General features: G+C 39.3%; 2 protein-coding genes across 2 annotated transcripts in view; one reads left to right on the top strand and one right to left on the bottom strand.

Annotated features, from left to right (window-relative positions):
- Positions 1–59: 59 nt before the first annotated feature.
- Positions 60–18,867, bottom strand: pltp (phospholipid transfer protein). The gene is made up of 15 exons (XM_051393800.1): positions 18,714–18,867; positions 8,375–8,510; positions 8,142–8,241; positions 7,751–7,879; positions 7,136–7,291; positions 6,988–7,051; positions 4,560–4,715; positions 4,313–4,489; positions 4,151–4,210; positions 3,879–4,043; positions 3,661–3,728; positions 3,286–3,328; positions 1,833–1,896; positions 1,560–1,636; positions 60–1,424 (listed from the first exon to the last, which is right to left on the bottom strand). The coding sequence occupies exons 2-15, from the start codon at positions 8,502–8,504 to the stop codon at positions 1,332–1,334; spliced, it is 1,482 nt and encodes a 493-aa protein (XP_051249760.1). The 5' UTR covers positions 8,505–8,510; positions 18,714–18,867; the 3' UTR covers positions 60–1,331.
- A 1,003-nt stretch (positions 18,868–19,870) lies between these two features.
- ddx27 (DEAD (Asp-Glu-Ala-Asp) box polypeptide 27) overlaps positions 19,871–19,940 on the top strand; it is a 10,076-nt gene continuing 10,006 nt past the window's right edge. The window contains exon 1 of the mRNA XM_051393796.1: positions 19,871–19,940. This exon is cut by the window's right edge and continues 113 nt beyond it. The gene's annotated coding sequence lies outside the window, so the exon portion shown is untranslated.

Below are 19,940 nucleotides of genomic sequence, written 5' to 3'. Positions count from 1 at the left end.
TCTACTAATAAGTTATTGTTAGTTCTTTTAAGATAAATACATAAACAACAGAAGCAGAATGAAAGGTCTACAGTCACTGCTTTATTATTATAAATTACATTGTTAGTATACAGTTGAGGAGTAATCAGTGATGAATCCTCGGTGCTGAACGTTCTCACCAAGAACACAAATCTCTTCTTTGAATTATTGGGTTTGAGAAACACCCAGTGTCAGTTTATATAATCTGTCTATATTTAAATATATTGATAAACATATTGTTAGTGTATAGTTCAATATCAATGTAGACTGTGTCATATAAACACATGCAGTCACCGTAAAACTTCCAATAAAAGCAGGGTCCCAAATAGACACAGGTTTCCTTTAAAAGCCTGCTGTGGCTCCACGTTTTGACAAATTAACGCAGGTCTCCAAGAGAGGCCTGGTCTTGATTTTCTAGAAATTTTGTGGATGTATAAAACCTCTTAAACCCACTGGGTCACCCACTTGAGCGAGTTTTAGATCTTTACATAAATATAAATATTTAACGTCTTGACAGTATGGATGGATCGTTGTTGACATCGCCATCATCTTCTTCATGTTAATCATCATCAGTCACTACTATTAGTGTAGTTGTTGCTACTGTTGTTGCTGTGTCTGTCTGTCTGTCTGTCTGTCTGTCTGTGTCTCTCTCTCTCTCTCTCTCTCTCTCTCTCTCTCTCACCCCAACTGGTTGAGGCAGACGACCACTCACCTAGAGCCTTCATTTTAAACTATGAACATTAAAGTTTAATGTTTTAGTACGTCAGGGTCCACCCATCAGAACAAAGTGTTTCATTAGAATTAATCTGAGCTGTGAATATTATCATGTGAAGTCTGTTGCTCGCTGTCTGTACGCCGTCTGCCGTAAATCTTCAGCTGCCGTAAAACAACTTTCATGTTCAGTGTCATGGTGGCACAAAGAAAAAAGTAGGACCTGAAATTTACCGCAAGTTACCTGTTAGTCGTCAAATTTACTGAACAAAACTGAGGAGAAGCAGCAGTTACAATTTCCATCTGTGCCAAGTTTGTGCTGAAGAATTTAAAGCTCTGTCCCAAATAGATGCTGGTCCCCAATAAAGGCCGTATTATTAGAGGTTTTACAGTATATATATATCTGTCTTCCATGCAAACATCTATATATACAGAATGCAGTTATATATATATTTAGATTGTGCCTGTACCCTTTGATCATTAACATGCTAATATGTTTGTATATATTCACATGTTGTCATATACAGTATGTTCACACAGTGTATATTTACATTGTATATACAGTGTACACTGTATATATATATATATATAGATACATATGTTTAGACAGTGTCTGGCTCTGTCTGGACGTTCCCTGCAATCATTTCTCTGAGTCCTTTGCTGAAGTGAAGATTTGCTCCAATCAGGATGAATCCCTGCAGAGATCAACACAACGGCTGTGAACACCAGGGGGGAGCACTAAGTGAAAGTAATTCACGGGCTGATGACCAATCAAAGCATAGCATCATGTATAAACACATGGTTCATATTTAATGAGTAAACAGACTTACATTGTGATATTCAACCACCTCCTCAATGAAATCTATCCCATCAGCCAGAGGAATCCGAACTCCTCTCTTTGTCCAGTCTGAACACACACACACACACACACACACACACACACACACACACACACACACAAAAATGTAGTCAGTAAACATCGTCACAGCAGTCAGTAGCCGTGTCTGATGGAAACAACAAAATATGGAAAAAAACATCCTCAATGTGACAAAAAAAATGTTCTGCCAATAAACTGTGTGTATATTGATTGATCAGATTCTTACTATTGATTAAAGGAACCACAGACATCTGCAACATTGTCTTCAGAGGAGCCTGCAGAGGAATCAACTGACAGACAGACAGACAGACAGGTTATTACTGTGCTGTAACTTGTAGTTTAAGATTAACCCTTTAAGCGCCAAAGTCGCAAAATTGTGACAGGACGTGGTACTGAATCAAACAGCTGTTTTCTCCTAAGAGAGCGTTATACCTCATTCATACTCCCCTCCACTAGTTGGCAGACATCCTGTACTTAGACCTTAGCTCAGAAAAACATCATGTTTCAATGCAAAATGTTCGAGGAAGTCCCGTCCAAACACCGGAAATAGTGTGCCATGGCGCTATTTATGCTGAAGCGGTATTGCTGAATTTAGGAGTTATTGAGACGAAATAAACGAAAATGGCAAGCAAAAAGTTGACGCTTAGGGAAGTGATGGGTCTCCTATTCGTTGACTCTGATTCTGAAAGGGAAAATCTACCTTTGGGAGATGACGGCCGGTCGTTAAGTGAGCGTGATAGTCACAGTGCGTCTTTGCACCGGCGCTGCCGGGCAGAGTGAGGAAAACACACAAGCACAAACACACGACCCTTTGCCCAACATAGGTGGGAGTACTACACGAAGTCGTAGTATCAGTTAGGGAGCTAATGGATGTGGTAGAAGTAGCGGGGGTGGTGAGAATAGCGCTGGGACCAGCGTTAGTGTTCACTCTTTCTACAGCGCCGGTCACAGTGCATCGGATGCGGATGTGTACCTGTCCATTTGTTAGGCTATGTGGTGGGGTCTCAATATTGTTCATATTGTCTCTGTACTGTGCCTTGCAATGAGAGGTTCCACACTCTACAAATACTACAAACTTTTATCTGGATAGATGGGCACAGATTAGGCCTCTGCAGCTAAAAGACGCCTACTGTTATTATTATTATCATATAATAATAATAATAATAATAATAATAATAATAATAATAATAATGAAGAAGAGAATAAAAAAGAAAAGAAAAAGTGTCCTCCAATAGGGAGGGTGGTGGTGGGTAAAAAATCATAAAAAATGCCTACTGTTTACATGAGTTTTGTGGTGTAGTAATAGCTCTAGTTTGGCTTACAATTTACTTTTCCCTGTTCATTTGATATGTGGACAACATAACAAATAGATGGAGGGGGTGAATCTGATAAAATAAGTTCAACTCTATTTCAAAATATCAGGTATTTCATGGAAATTATATAATCCAATATGTCCGTCGCCATATGACGTCATAATATGCAAATTAGATAGGAAAATTGACTACCTAGATAAACTTTAGGTCATTCTCAATATTTGTCTCATTTACACTTTTTCTCTATCTCAAACCACTTTCAAGCCAGAGCCTCCTGAAATTTAGATGTCAAAATCTAGTATTTTTCAAAATAAAACCCGGCGCCTAAAGGGTTAAGTAACAAAAAAGCCACAAAAAGACACTTACTGCCAGAGATTCCAGTGCTGATTGATTGGAGAAAATTTTAAACCTGAAAGAAGAAAACAGTTTCAGTGTGACTGTGATCAAGCTAAATAAATAATCATTCATTTGCATTCTCCATCCAGGAGGCTGAGAGGACTGGATCATCAGAGTCAATCGCAGAGGATAGAGAAAGCATCTTCCACTCATAGTGACAGAAAGTGGCTTTAATTGAAACCACCACAGAACAAAAACCACCACAAACAAACACAAAGCACGGGTTTGAACACACAGACTGGAGGATAGAGGGCCACTCAGGGTTGTGGTTGGGGATGGGGTTATAGTGATAGAAGATAGAGTTTATATGTGTGTGTGTGTGTGTGTGTGTGTGTGTGTGTGTACCTGCGGAGGTCAGCATGAACAGCCAGACGTTTGCCCTTCATAGAAACTTTAGCGTTAAACTTTGTTTCCTGCACACAGACAGAAGAATACTTAATAGAAACAATCATTTTGATCTCTCACCTGGAGAGCATCATCTGTTGACCGACAGCAAATCAGAGCTGAGCATGTGATTTATATTGTATGTGTGTGTGTGTGTGTGTGTGTGTGTGTGTGTGTACCATGGTCATGCTGCTAAGCTGGACCGGAGGCTGACCTGGAGGCAGCACCATCACCTTGACAATGGCTGTCATGACAACCGTCGCGCCAGATGTCTTGATGGAGGTTTTTGGAGGAGAGTTGACAGCAAGTTGCAGAGAGAGTGGCGCATCCACCAGAGCCGGGTTCTACCCAGAACACAGTATTAATACACAATACTAAAGTACTACAGCGGGTTCTATTCAGAAAACACAAGAAGAACATTAATCATGTGTGTGTTTCTGGATCTGCTAACCAGCATCATGATGGTTCCAAAGTAGGTGGTTCTCAACAACATCTCCATGTCTTTGGGCATCTGAAGGAAGAGACACAAACAGAACCAGGTTTCAGCTTTCAGGAGGAATCTTTGTATGGTTCGGTAGTTTCAGGGGTATAGGGGGTCTGTGGTAGTTTTGACCTTCTCGTTGACGATGTGCATCTGGAAGATTCCCGCACTGTAGTAAGAGAACAACCCGCTGTCGAAGAAAAATTCGGACAGGGCGAGGTAAACCATCCTGTCGTACTCTCTGATGACAGGGTCGACAGCATAGTTCACCAACGTGTTGTTCTGATCAGAAAGGTCGAAGAACATCCCCTACAGACAGAAAACACACTGTTATTGATCGCTTTGATCAGGATCATAAAAATATCACCTTGATACTGACCCTGAAGTGCATGTCGAGGCTCCTGGATGTCACCACTGGGTCATCAATCAAAGAATAATCAATCCCGATATATTGATCGACTTCCGTCCTCACAGGGATCGTGTCCAGCATTGAGTTCACATGAACCAGAGCCGCATGATTGAGAGCAGGACAGATCTGGGAGACAGACAGATGAAACAGACAGACAGTTTAGTTTAATTTAGTTTATTTATTTATTTAAGGCAAATAAGAGCAACAGGACAAAAGTAGCAATAAGGCAGGAAACTGGCCTTTAAACCTTCACAGTTTAAAGGAGGACCTGTAAGTGGTCAGTTCTCTGATGTGGATTGGTACAGTATCCCATTCATAGTAAAGAGAGGAAACATATATTTACATGTTTTTTAGCATTTGACACCATTGACCATAACATTCTTTTACAGAGACTTGAGCATCAAATTGGCATTAAAGGAACCGCACTAAGTTGGTTTAAGTCATATTTATCAGATCGTTCGCAGTTTGTACGTTAACGATGAATCTTCAATAAATACTACAGTTAGTCATGGAGTTCCACAAGGTTCTTTACTTGGACCAATACTATTTACTATATATATGCTCCCTTTAGGCAACATTATTAGGAATCACTCCATTAACTTTCACTGTTATGCAGATGATACGCAGTTATATCTATCGATCAAGCCCGATGAAATTAATCAATTATCTAAATTACAAACATGTCTTAAGGACATAAAATCCTGGATGAGCTGCAATTTTCTGATGTTAAATCTTGTACTTGGCCCCAAAAATCTTAGAGACTCACTGTCTAAAGATATAGTTACTCTAGATGGCATTACCTTTGCCCCTAGCACCACTGTCAGGAATCTTGGAGTTATCTTTTATCAGGATTTGTCTTTTAACTCCCACATGAAGCAAACCTCTAGGACTGCCTTCTTTCATTTACGTAATATTACAAAAATTAGACACATCCTATCACAGACAGATGCAGAAAAACTAATCCATGCATTTGTTACTTCAAGGCTGGATTACTGCAACTCTTTATTATCAGGTTGCCCCAATAAGTCCATTAAAACGCTTCAATTAATTCAGAACGCTGCAGCACGAGACAGAACTGTCGACAGAACAGGAGCCAGAGCCTTCAGTTACCAAGCTCCTCTCCTGTGGAACCAGCTTCCAGTTGTGGTTCGGGAGGCAGACACCCTCATCACATTTAAGAGTAGGCTTAAGACATTCCTCTTTGATAAAGCTTATAGTTAGGGCTGGATCAGGTGAGTCCTGAACCATCCCTTAGTTATGCTGCTATAGGCCTAGACTATTGGGGGATTTCCCATGGTGCACTGAGCTCCTCCCTTCCTCTCTCTTTCTGCATTCATTCATGTTCCATTAATGCATGTTACTAACTTCACTTCTTCCCCGGAGTTCTTGTGCTTTCTCGTCTCGCAGGTTCTTATCGATCCTGGTGGAGCCTCCAGCCATGGTCCTGCTAGATTGCCATTGCCAATACTGTTGTTGCTGTGCACCTGTCTCTCTCTCTCTCTCTCTCTCTCTCACCCCAACTGGACGAGGCAGACGACCACCCACCTAGAGCCGAAGGATCTGTCCTAGGTTTCTGCCTTTTAACAGGCAGTTTTTCCTTGCCCTTGTCGCCAAGTGCTTGCTCATTGTGGTACTGTTGGGTCTCTGTAAATAATGTTTTAAAGAGTTCGGTCTAGACCTACTCTATTTGAAAAGTGTCCTAAGATAATTTCCGTTATGAATTGGTGCTATACAAGTAAAATTGAATTGAATTGAATTGAATTCAAAATCTTCCTCCTCACAGACAAAGCCCTCCATAAGCAGGCCCCTTCCTACCACACTGACCTGCTCCACCACCACAACCCATCCCGTAGTCTCTGCTCATATGATGCAAACCTCCTGACTCCACCACCCAGGACCAAGCACCGAACCTGGGGCGGCAGAGCCTTCCCTGTTGCTGCCCCCTCCCTCTGGAACGCTCTCCCCAAACAAATCCGTGACTGCACCGACCTTCCAGTGTTCAAATCATTGACAAAAACTCACCTTTTTAAAATTGCTTTTAATGTTTAGCTTAGTTTTAGTCAGTGGACTGATGGTGATTGACAGCTTGAGGTCAGTCAGAGATGTAAAACTTTGTCCACCTAAAGACATCTGTGAAACTGAAGACAAATAACTGAGGACAGTTATTATATATTTATTATTATAGTTATTTATAGTAAAAATCTTCGTAAGATCTAAAAAACAGCCTTATCCAATAATTAACCTTAATGTATAGATAATATACATACAAATAATGACCTTACCATATAGATAATATACATATAAATAATGACCTTAACAAGAAAGAGTCATCTCTGTTAGCTCTAACCCTAGACAGGCCAGAGAGACAGACAGGTGAGAGACAGACAGACAGACAGACCTGTTGGTTGAGGAGGAAGCGCATGCCTGTTGTTAGAAAGCTCGCCAGGAAGTCGTAAACTCTCCTGAAAAATAGTTATTATTATTTGATTATTGATTTCCAAATCAATTTTATTAACAGTAATCATTACTCATTACTGATTACATACCCAAGTGTTCCACTGAACTTTGCCTTCATTTTGGCGATTCTGGCATCGCAGGTAATGTTATTGATCTTAAGCCGTCCTCCATCGTCTCTGATCAAGTTCAGAACCGTGTTGATGTTCACACCTTCGGCCGAGGCGTTGATGTTTCCTGTGTCATAACTGAGAGATATTATCATCATTACTATGATGGGTCAAATTATTTTTTATTTATCTTCTGTAGAATAACTATTAGAGTTTATAATATTAATAATATTACTACTAATAATAATATTCAATTTAATTCAATTTTATTTGTATAGCACCAAATCATAACAGAAGTTATCTCAGGACACTTTTCAAATAGAGCAGGTCTAGACTGAACTCCTTATAACATTATTTACAGAGACCCAACAGTTCCCACCATGAGCAAGCACTTGGCGATGGCGCCAAGGAAAAAATTCCTTTTAAGAGGCAGAAACCTCGGACAGACCCCAACTCTAGGTGGGTGGTCATCTGCCTCAACCAGTTTGGATGTGTGTGAGAGAGAGAGAGAGAGAGAGAGAGAGAGACAGACAGACAGACAGACAGACAGACAGACAGATTGATAATACTACTAATAATAATAATATCAGAACTAACAAGAACCAGTAGAGGATCCGCCGGTGGAAAGTCAACGTGATCGATGAGTTCTGAACATCGAACAACAACCCGACTTCAGGGATGAACTGAAGGTTGGCGTGAGTCAGATTCAACTCGGTTATCTTCACACTTATGAGAGAGAGAGAGAAAGTATTAATAGATATTTTAAGTATTCAATATTTCTTTAAATATGATTGTTAGTCTTTATTAAAACAGGAACATGCAAAAAAACAAAATGAGATGACAGATGATTTATTTCCATCTTTAGTCCCTGTAGATAGAAACAGAGTAATCCCCACTGAAATTTATTGCATCATCTCTATCACGTATCAGTACTGCATATTTATCTAGCACTACTATAGAACTACATAATATGATGTAGTATTAGTACTCAGTGATGGTGTATTGGAAGCGTCCTTCTTTGCCTTTCATCTCCGGCATACTGATGTTACTGAGCTCCTCCTCCACAAACTTCAGAGTCTCAGCCTTCACTGAAAACACAAAACACACACTGTTAGTACTTTAAATACTACAAATACTACCAATACTACTTCAGTGACAACCACATACTGTCAGTCCAGTGTAACTCATTCAGTCTGGTCTCAGTCACAACCATGTACTTACACATCTCCAGTCCTCTATCTGTGATGCGGATTTTGCAGCCAGCGGGTTGGGTGGTGGCCATGATGGCAGGAACAAAATGGAAGAAGAACAGGAGCAACAACAGACAGGAAGTCATCCTGAGCCAGAACATGTCAACCTGAACCACAGAAGAAGAAGATTGTGGATTAAAGGCTGGATTCAATCAGGTTGGTTCAAGGTTCTGGTCTAAGTTCAGAGAGTAGATCAGGTCTTGGTCTATTCTGATGATGTCTAAAGATTAACATAGTGGCCTTTTATGTGTATGTCACAAATTCCACCAAATTTCATCACCAAGACTCATTGGTAAATGAGAAATGGACTGTACTTATATACTTCCTTTTTAGTCTACCAACCACTCAAAACACTTTTACACTACAGTCACATTCATCGCAAACAGAAAGTAATATTCAATTTCTGTATATATTCAATTTCAGTATCAAGGACACTGCGACATGCAGCAGGAGGTGTCGAAGTATCCTTGATAATATAATATTACATTTTTATTCATAAGCGCTTTTGTTATACTCAAAGACACTTTACATAAAAACATAAAAGCAGCAAAACAACATCAAATAGTAAAACACAAAAAACACATCAGACTAAGCTAAACATTAAAAGCCAGATACTGAACCCCTTGTTGCTCCCGATGCTGTGAATGTGTATGAATGCATTAGTTTCTGTTTGATGGGCTTTGCCATCACTGTGTAAATATGTGTGAGATGGTGAATGTGGCATGTAGTGTAAAAGCGCTTTGAGTGGTTGGCAGACTAGAAAGGCGCAATACAAGTACAGTCCATTTACTATTTACCTCCCACCTGACTATTTACCTCCCAGACCAACCTGAGTCAAGCTCGGTTTTCATCCAGACTGAGGATCCACTGGTACTCCATTTTACGTGTCTTTGGTTATCTGATTCCTGTCTTTATGTTATAAACTAATAATTATATTATAAATGTATATTTATTGTATTTTTCTTAATGTATTTTTGTATTTCGGTTATTATATCGCTATAGCCCTTTTTGTGTGTCCTTTATAAAGCCAATATTTGTTGTAGTAGTAGTACTTCACTTGGTCCTTTATAGTGTCAGTAGATTCTTATCCTGTCAATCATCATGATTGTTACCAATTAAGTCCTTGGCAAATTAGGGAAGGACACCAGACTCCAATGTTTCCATTAATAATAATAACTAATAATAATCGATCACCACTTCAGGAGTGCCTTTATCTTCAACCAGTTTTATACAAGAATCTTTAGAGATATTTGGAGGTTGGTTAAAATTTAACCGTTTGTCTTCCAGGAAGTCTACCTCATACACAGCAGAGCACAGCGTGGGCTGTTTGGACTCTGAACAGTGACTCGCAGCGTCCAGAGAAAGGTTGGTGTGCTATGCCACCCACCAGGTCCTCTCAGGGACATCCTCCTATTTAATATCCTTGAAGATGGCCCTATGCTTGTACTCTTCTGTGATTGCAAAATTCAGATAGAGAAGTTATCTTTATTATGGTCTTTTTCTCTCTTGGACTGGGTGGAGAGAAGCACTGGCACCCACACCAGGGGATATTTCTCCTCCCTCGTGTTCTGATGGATAATGAATCTAAGAGCTGAGTGATAGACAGCATCTGGATGCTTAAGGGTGGCTGTGCCTCAGGAGGTAAAGCGGGTCATCCACTTATCAGAAGTTTGGCAGTTCAATCCCCAGCTCCTCCTGTGTCCTTTGGCAGGATACCAAAACCCAAGTTAGTTTGAAATGAACTTGGTGACCATTGAAGAGGAGAGACAGTAGTGTGTCTATAATAACATCACCATAGTCCAGTACAGAGAGAAACTTCCACAGTCCTTTTCAAACAATAAGATAACAGGACCTGTTCCTATACAAACAACAAGTCTATATGTGTTTTAAAAGTCAATCTAAATGCGTTAAAGTACGTTTGAATGGCAGATCTAAAGACTATTGACTTCATTATCTCTAGAGAAAGCAGAAATTTTATCTGTATTTCAATTCAATTCAATTCAATTTTATTTGTATAGCGCCAATTCATAACAGAAGTTATCTCAGGACACTTTTAAAATAGAGTAGGTCTAGACCGAACTCTTTAAAACATTAATTACAGAGACCCAACAGTACCACCATGAGCAAGCACTTGGCGACAAGGGCAAGGAAAAACTGCCTGTTAAAAGGCAGAAACCTAGGACAGATCCTTCGGCTCTAGGTGGGTGGTCATCTGCCTCGACCAGTTGGGGTGAGAGAGAGAGAGAGAGAGAGAGAGAGACAGGTGCACAGCAACAACAGTATTGGCAATGGCAATCTAGCAGGACCATGGCAGGAGGCTCCACCAGGATCGATAAGAACCTGCGAGACGAGAAAGCACAAGAACTCCGGGGAAGAAGTTAGTAACATGCATTAATGGAACATGAATAAATGCAGAAAGAGAGAGGAAGGGAGGAGCTCAGTGCACCATGGGAAATCCCCCGATAGTCTAGGCCTATAGCAGTATAACCAAGGGATGGTTCAGGACTCACCTGATCCAGCCCTAACTATAAGAGGAATGTCTTAAGCCTACTCTTGAATGTGGTGAGGGTGTCTGCCTCCCGAACCACAACTGGAAGCTGGTTCCACAGGAGAGGAGCTTGGTAACTGAAGGCTCTGGCTCCTGTTCTACTTTTACAGACTATAGGGACCACAAGTAGCCCAGCATTCAGAGAACATAGTGTTCTAGGGGGTAATAGGGTACTATGAACTCTTTAAGATATGAAGGGGCCTGACCATGAAGAGCTTTATAGGTGAGGAGGAGGATTTTAAATTCTATTCTACATTTTACAGGGAGCCAATGCAGAGAAGCTAGTACAGGAGAGATGTGATCTCTTTTTCTAGTTCCTGTCAGTACTTGTGCTGCAGCGTTCTGAATTAATTGGAGCGTTTTATTGGACTTATTGGGGCAACCTGATAATAAAGAGTTGCAGTAATCCAGCCTCTAAGTAACAAATGCATGGATTAGTTTTTCTGCATCTGTCTGTGATAGGATGTGTCTAATTTTTGTAATATTACATAAATAAAATAAGACAGTCCTAGAGGTTTGCTTCATGTGGGAGTTAAATGACAAATCCTGATCAAAGATAACTCCAAGATTCCTGACAGTGGTGCTAGGGGCCAAGGTAATGCCATCTAGAGTAACTATATCTTTAGACAGTGAGTCTCTAAGGTTTTTGGGGCCAAGAACAAGAATTTCGTTTTTTTCTGAGTTTAACATCAGAAAATTGCAGCTCATCCAGGATTTTATGTCCTTAAGACATGTTTGTAATTTAGATAATTGATTAATTTCATCGGGCTTGATCGATAGATATAACTGCATATCATCTGCATAACAGTGAAAGTTAATGGAGTGATTCCTAATAATGTTGCCTAAAGGGAGCATATATATAGTAAATAGTATTGGTCCAAGTACAGAACCTTGTGGAACTCCATGACTAACTGTAGTATTTATTGAAGATTCATCGTTAACATGTACAAACTGCGAACAATCTGATAAATATGACTTAAACCAGCTTAGTGCGGTTCCTTTAATGCCAATTTGATCTACAGTCTCTGTAAAAGAATATTATGGTCAATGGTGTCAAATGCAGCACTAAGATCTAATAATACAAGTACAGAGACAAGTCCATTGTCAGAAGCAATCAGAAGGTCATTATTAACTTTAACCAGAGCTGTCTCTGTGCTATGATGAACTCTAAATCCTGACTGAAAATCCTCAAATAAACTATTGTTATGTAGAAAGTCACACAACTCTTTGGCGACTACCTTCTCCAGAATATTAGAGAGGAAGGGGAGGTTAGAGATTGGTCTATAGTTAGCTAAAACCCCTGGGTCAAGAGTGGGCTTTTTAAGAAGGGGTTTAATTACAGCTACTTTAAAGGACTGCGGTACATATCCTGATAATAAAGAAAGATTAATCATATCCAGTAAAGAAGTGCCAATTAAGGGAACAAATTCTTTAAGCAGCCTAGTTGGGATCAGGTCTAATAGACAGGTTGATGGCTTTGATGAAGAAATGATTGAAGTTAACTGATGAAGATCGATAGCAGAAAAACAATCTAAATATATATCTAAGTTTACATTAGCAAAAGTCCCTGAACTTGGAGAGCCACTGATAACTGTTGATGGCAGTTGGTGATTAATTTTCTCTCTAATAGTAATAATTTTATTATAGAAGAAGCTCATGAAGTCGTTGCTACTTAAGTTTATGGGGATATGTGGCTCAATAGAGCTGTGACTCTCCGTCAGCCTGGCTACAGTGCTGAAGAGGAACCTAGGGTTATTCTTATTTTCTTCTATTAGTGCTGAGTAATAGGCTCTTCTGGCATTATGGAGGGCCTTTCTATAAGTTTTAAGATTATCTTGCCAAATTGAGCGATATTCTGATAATTTGGAAGAGCGCCATTTCCTTTCGGATTTCCTAGCTATTTGCTTTAACTGGCGGGTTTGGTGATTGTACCACGGTGCTAGTCTCCTATGTTTTAATAATTTTTTATAGGTGCAATAGAGTCTAATGTTCTTCGTAGTGATTTGAAATCATCATCTACAGATCTCACTGAAACTTCCCACACTGATGTCGACAGAGATTATAAGTGGGACTTCTTTACATAATATGCTTGGATTTATTTATTTTAATTAGGGCTGGGACTTTATCGTGTTAATTACGATAAATTAATTACAGAAAAATTAACGCAACAAAAAAATAACGCATTTAATCACAATTTATTTTTGCACTCCAAACAGCACGGAACATTGTTGTTGCATGAGTTCCTGGCAAACCCATAATACTGATGCACAGGACACAACACAAGAAATGGAAACCGATGAGAAGTCGTTGCTGGGTTCGGTGGGCGGAGATTTTTGTTAAACTACAGGGTGGAAACCTGGATAAAAGCACAGTTGTGTGCAAATTTTGCAAGAAAGAATTTGCCTATCACCGGAAAACTTCCAGCTTCCGCTACCACCTCAATGCCAAACATGTTGCAGCTAGCACAGACAATGCTGAAAGAGGGGGAGAATTAGGAGGAGAACTATTGTGATGCCAGGCTAATGGGTTGGTTGTTACTGTTAAGTCACACTGAGATGTTAATCAAACTGTTATGGCCTATGTTGCAAAGATTTTTTGCTCAGGACAATGACAGAATAGGAGGGACTGTCATCAATTGATGGATCATTTTTGTTTCTGTGTTGTTTTTCAGAACCATTTATGGTAGAAAGGGCACTTTATGTTTAACTGTTGGACTGTTTATTTTATGCCAAGGATATTATTTATTTATTTATGTGTTTAAGACATAGAAAGTTTACAAAAAGTCCTGAAAAAGCTTGAATATAGCTAACTTGAATTTAAGTTTGTGCCTTGTGAACAATGCAATCATAATATTCTTTATTCATATTGCACTTTATGTTAACACTCAGTGATAAAAATAAACACGATTTTGTTGTTTAAACTTATTTATGTGTCTATTCATTGATTCAGTCATATACCAAAATCCATTTAAATTGAAAAATGTTGCTTCTCGTGTCAAATATTGATATGCGATTAATTGAGATTAATTAATAAAAAGCCTCTAATTAATTAGAGTCCCACCACTAATTTTAATACTTGCATCGAGGATGCTGTTGCATATATTCATCTATATTTAAATATTTACTAGTTTTTAATAATTGTATCTTATTTTTACTTTGTACCCAGGTCTCACTGGTAAATCTGGTAGATCTCAATGTCAATATGACTTCCTGATTAAATAAAATATATATATACACCTCTTCATACCGTGCTGTGAATGGCTCAGGCTACATCCAGGACGTGGTCCAATCAGAGCCTGTTTACTACAAGGAGGGCCCAACAACCGTTCAACAAAAGCCAGACTGCTTGCTGTCCTGGATCAGCAGAAACTCTACACATCCTCAGACTCTCCTGTTCAAAATTAGACAACCTGTTCTGTCAGAATGTCCTCTGGTGTAAACAGGAAGCTGCAGCAGGGAACTGGGGTCAGTTTTTGTCCCTCCTGTTGCTCCATAGCTCACAGCTGAACACATTCTCAGACTGTGTCATCCATATAAACAGTGTTCAACTTGAACTCCAATAACCTCTGTTTCACAACACTTTTCAGTGCCTCTCCTCCTCCTCCTCCTCCTCCTCCTCCTTTCTCTCTCAGCAGCCTCCGACCCTCCTGACCCATTTTTTTCTCTGTAAAACAAATTGAATCTTGAGCGAAAAGATGTCTTTACTGAACCACCTGGGCACAAGTCGTTTTCACTGGAAAGTTCAGACAGCTTCTTTTTACACCATTGTAGGGTCCTATTACTTTATTTGTACCTGGAGGTAGATCTGGTATGTAGTTAATTTATAACACCAAACAACTCAGAAAACAGACAAACATGATAAATTATGAAGATAAATGATAGAAGTGCTCCAGGTACTAAAAAACAGGACTCATAGATAGAGAACAGTAGGAAAACACTAGAATCAAAAACATAATAGAAATGTAGTAAAAAAATAAAAACTCCTGTTCCATGTTACTGCAACTTGTTAATCTGAATGATAGCTGCTGAAATGAAGCTATTTTATACCTCATAGTTCTACATTTTTGGACTAAAAACCTCCGTCCAGAGGTTTATCTTTCATCAGGATGGTTGTGAAGCGTCATGTTACAAAGTCATCTGCCGGAAATGTCAGCTTGCATACATGTGATTGGCCAATGCAGTGTCCAGTTGGATGATGTTACGTTGTGTTAGAGCAAAGGTTAAGCTAGCTAAGTTTGGGTTGTTTGGCAGAAATAAAACTTTTTGTTCCAGCTGCCAGTAAGAAGTCGGTGAGATCAGCTGGAAGAACCAGCGTGGCAGTTACTGTGGGTGATGTGATGTTGCTGTAAGAAGTTCAAACCAACATCAAAGTCTTTCTAAATTATGGGTTGAATAATGAATAATTAAAGACCACTGCTGTCTAAAAATGTTAGATCTATTTTTACTGGAAGTGGGAGACCCAACCAGGACACATGAATAGGATTGATGCCCTTTAAAGCTCCATGATGTAACAATAATATATTATTCATAGATATGTTTCCATTAGTGTTTAATCACCTGAAAGTGTTGTGTTTTTGTTACCTTAGAATGAGACATTTCTATCTGCAGAGGGAGTGGGTACTCTTCTATTGAGTCTGTCATATTGAACCACCACCACTCCCGCCTTCAGACTGGACCTTTAATACCTGGTGCTTACTCTTATGTGGAATGTTTAGTAGCTTGTTTTCAGAAATCTAAAAATATTTTTAACATCTTGAACTGTGCACAAAAAAATCTGTGCAAGTTGTTACTAACTTTTTAAAAGTTTTGCTACCTTATAATTTATTACAGTGCAGAGATCCGACGAGAGGTTGGATATTGTCTGTACACATAAATAAAATAAATGTAATAAAATATGTAAATTGATGTGTCAGATATTATAAAACAGGAACATTAATGTAAACATCCTTTTAACACACACACACACACACACACATTATTCAGCCTTTGAAGAGCAGGAGGTCATCACAAATACAGACATACAGGAACACACACACACACTCAGTCTATAATCTGTGTTTAATTACAGCTCAGTGACGACAGCCAATCAGCATCCAGCTGCTGCAGCACCATCTGGCCTACTACTAACTGCTAACTGCTAACATTTAATTAAAAAGAGAAGAAGATTTAAACTCCATCCATAGCTCTGACCTCTGACCTAAGGTCTGTTACTATTCAGCACTGATCTTAAACTACAAAGTGTTCTTGTATGTGTGTAATTTACAACAGAGAAGTACTGACGGAAAGTACTACAATAATTCAGCATTATATAAACTATAATATCATTCTGTACTGCATTTTGAATGCAGGACTTCCCTTGTAACAGAGTACAGTGCTGTAATGATATCTTTACTACTCAGATCATGAAGTATTACAACATGTAATGTTTTAAAGAGTTCGGTCTAGACCTGCTCTATTTGAAAAGTGTCCTGAGATAACTTCTGTTATGAATTGGCGCTATACAAATAAAATTGAATTGAATTGAATGTACTGACAAAATACTACAAAATAAAGTGAAAACACAGAAATATTCCGATGTAAAGAGAGGGAAAGCTACTGCAGGAGGTGAATCTCCTCCTCCTGATAGCTGAGTGAAAGGTGAACTCACAGACAGTAAACACATACTGATATCGATCAGTGAGGATTTCAATATCGCAATACCTCCATTAATGTAGATTTTTCATGAACATTATAGATGGAAAAGTGTATAGGGAAACAGCCACGTAGCTTACATGCTCACAGTGTGAATACCACATGTGTGGGAGACGCCATGCGCGGCTCAGGCGGCCTATGTGAACGTGGTTTAAATCCTGCTCGCTCACTGCCTCTGGCACATTCAAAAGTCAAAGCAGGGAGAATCAAATAGGGGGTGTGGCTTTGTGGCTACAGAGTGTGTGACACTGGAGGACGCCAGAGGGACAGACTGACCACTGCTCATAGACTTAACAGAGCTAACAGAGCTAATGGAGCTAACCAGCTAACCAATTATTATTATTGTTTACAGTGTATATTATTATTATTATTGATCACAGTGTATATTATTATTATTATTGTTTACAGTGTATATTATTATTATTATTGATCACAGTGTATATTATTATTATTGTTTACAGTGTATATTATTATTATTATTGATCACAGTGTATATTATTAATATTATTATTGTTTACAGTGTATATTATTATTATTATTGATCACAGTGTATATTATTAATATTGATCACAGTTTATATTATTATTATTATTGATCACAGTGTATATTATTATTATTGATCACAGTGTATATTATTATTATGTCTGTTATGAATTGGAGCTATACAAATAAAATTCAATTGAATTGAACTTTGATCAGGATTTGTCATTTAACTGCCACATAAAGCAGACCTCTAGGACCGCCTTCTTTCATTTACGTAATATTAGAAAAATTAGACACATACTATCACAGACAGATGCAGAAAAACTAATCCATGCATTTGTTACTTCAAGGCTGGATTACTGCAACTCTTTATTATCAGGTTGCCCCAATAAGTCCATTAAAACGCTCCAATTAATTCAGAACGCTGCAGCACGAGTACTGACAGGAACTAGAAAAAGAGATCACATCTCTCCTGTACTAGCTACTCTGCATTGGCTCCCTATAAAATGTAGAATTGAATTTAAAATCCTCCTCCTCACCTATAAAGCTCTTCATGGTCAGGCCCCTTCATATCTTAAAGAGCTCATAGTACCCTATTACCCCACTAGAACACTACGTTCTCTGAATGCTGGGCTACTTGTGGTTCCTATAGTCTCTAAAAGTAGAACAGGAGCCAGAGCCTTCAGTTACCAAGCTCCTCTCCTGTGGAACCAGCTTCCAGTTGTGGTTCGGGAGGCAGACACCCTCACCACATTCAAGAGTAGGCTTAAGACATTCCTCTTTGATAAAGCTTATAGTTAGGGCTGGATCAGGTGAGTCCTGAACCATCCCTTAGTTATGCTGCTATAGGCCTAGACTATCGGGGGATTTCCCATGGTGCACTGAGCTCCTCCCTTCCTCTCTCTTTCTGCACTCATTCATGTTCCATTAATGCATGTTACTAACTTCACTTCTTCCCCGGAGTTCTTGTGCTTTCTCGTCTCGCAGGTTCTTATCGATCCTGGTGGAGCCTCCTGCCATGGTCCTGCTAGATTGCCATTGCTAATACTGTTGTTGCTGTGCACCTGTCTGTCTGTCTGTCTCTCGCTCTCTCTCTCTGTCTCTGTCTCTCTCTCTCTCACCCCAAATGGTCGAGACAGACGACCACCCACCTAGAGCCGGAGGATCTGTCCTAGGTTTCTGCCTTTTAACAGGCAGTGTTTCCTTGCCCTTGTCTCCAAGTGCTTGCTCATGGTGGTACTGTTGGGTCTCTGTAATTAATGTTTTAAAGAGTTCGGTCTAGACCTGCTCTATTTGAAAAGTGTCCTGAGATAACTTCTGTTATGAATTGGCGCTATACAAATAAAATTGAATTGAATTGAATTGACTGTTAAAATAATAAAAATACAAAACATCAAAATATCAGGAAAACTCATCTCTGATCAATATTTACAGGAAATAATCAGCTAAAAAGTCATTCAAATCTTTATAATAAAGTACTCACCCATCCATGATGGAACACTGTCTGTCTGTCTGTCTGTCTGTCTGTCTGTCTGTCTGTCTGCCTGTCTGGTTTCAGTAACAGTTGAACTCTGAATGATGAAACTCACAGATAAATCAGCAGACTGAAGGAGGAGCTCTGATGGTTCCACTGGTCCAGGTCCTGTTGGTCCTGTTGGTTCTTCAGTTGATGCGTTCTGTTCGTCTGTTCCTCTGTTCACTCTGACTGTCTTTCTCTCTTTCAGTGGAGACTTTTATCCCGAGGGACTGACTCCTCCCTCTCCCCCCTCCTCCCACCCTCCCAGTGGGAGTTGCACTGTTTCCTCCCCTTCATGAGAAAGACTGTGTGTTTGTTTGTGTCCCCACAGATATATATGTGTGTGTGTGTGTGTGTGTGTGTGTGTGTGTGTGTGTGTGTCCAGCTGCTGTCAGACTCAATCAGCTGTTTCAGTTCAGCCTGAAACTGTCGACTCATCCCACAGTTAACAGCCCGAACCCGATATAACATTTTTATTTTGCATCTATAAAATCTATTTAGTTCACTTTCCGGCTGAAGATGGTGATTAAAGTAAACCCCAAACACGCAGTATAACCTTTTATTTTGAACCGTTATTTATTCAGGGAAGGTCCACGGAGCCAGGTGATCACAATGCATTCTGGGTAGATTTGTGTTCGACTTGATGCTAACACGCTCTGACGTTATGCACACGTGGGTGACGATAAGCTCACCAACAAATAAATCATAGAAATATAGAAATATATATAATAATGTAGCTGCTTTTAATCTGTTACAGATCTCCACTGGTTGATAATAATAAAGTTTATTTATAGATTGTGGTCTAAAAACTACACGCAGCATACTGATGATCTAACAGGAAGTAAACATTGCTGTGACTTCCTGTTAATACAAGAGAAATATGATCTCTTTTGCTACTCGGGCTAATAATGGACTCATTGCCTGATAATAAGGAGTTGTAGTAATCCAGCCTAGAAGTAATATTTATAGCCTGTATTACCTTTAAATGCCACTGCTGTATAAATGTATTACATCAGTCACATCTGTATATAAACGCTGTATTTCTGTTCTATTGTTATTTAATGTGTATTTTCTGATCTGTGTGGATCAATAAAGACTATCAGATGTTATAAATAATCAGCACCAGCAGGGGGCAGCAGTGACACACTGTAGTCTGCCGAATCCAAAGGCGAAGAAAGAACCGGAAACACACGGTCTCACTTCCTGTTTCCTGTTTTCCTTCCACACACGTGTTCTACCCTGAACCCCTTAAACCCTGTGGAGAGAAAACGGTGAGAACCTCCACAGAACTCTAACAGCC

Source organism: Dicentrarchus labrax, unplaced genomic scaffold (assembly GCF_905237075.1).
Source record: "Dicentrarchus labrax unplaced genomic scaffold, dlabrax2021, whole genome shotgun sequence".
Lineage (NCBI taxonomy): Eukaryota > Metazoa > Chordata > Actinopteri > Moronidae > Dicentrarchus > Dicentrarchus labrax.
Note: the sequence above shows the minus strand (reverse complement) of the source record. Positions and strands in the feature narration are given on the sequence as shown.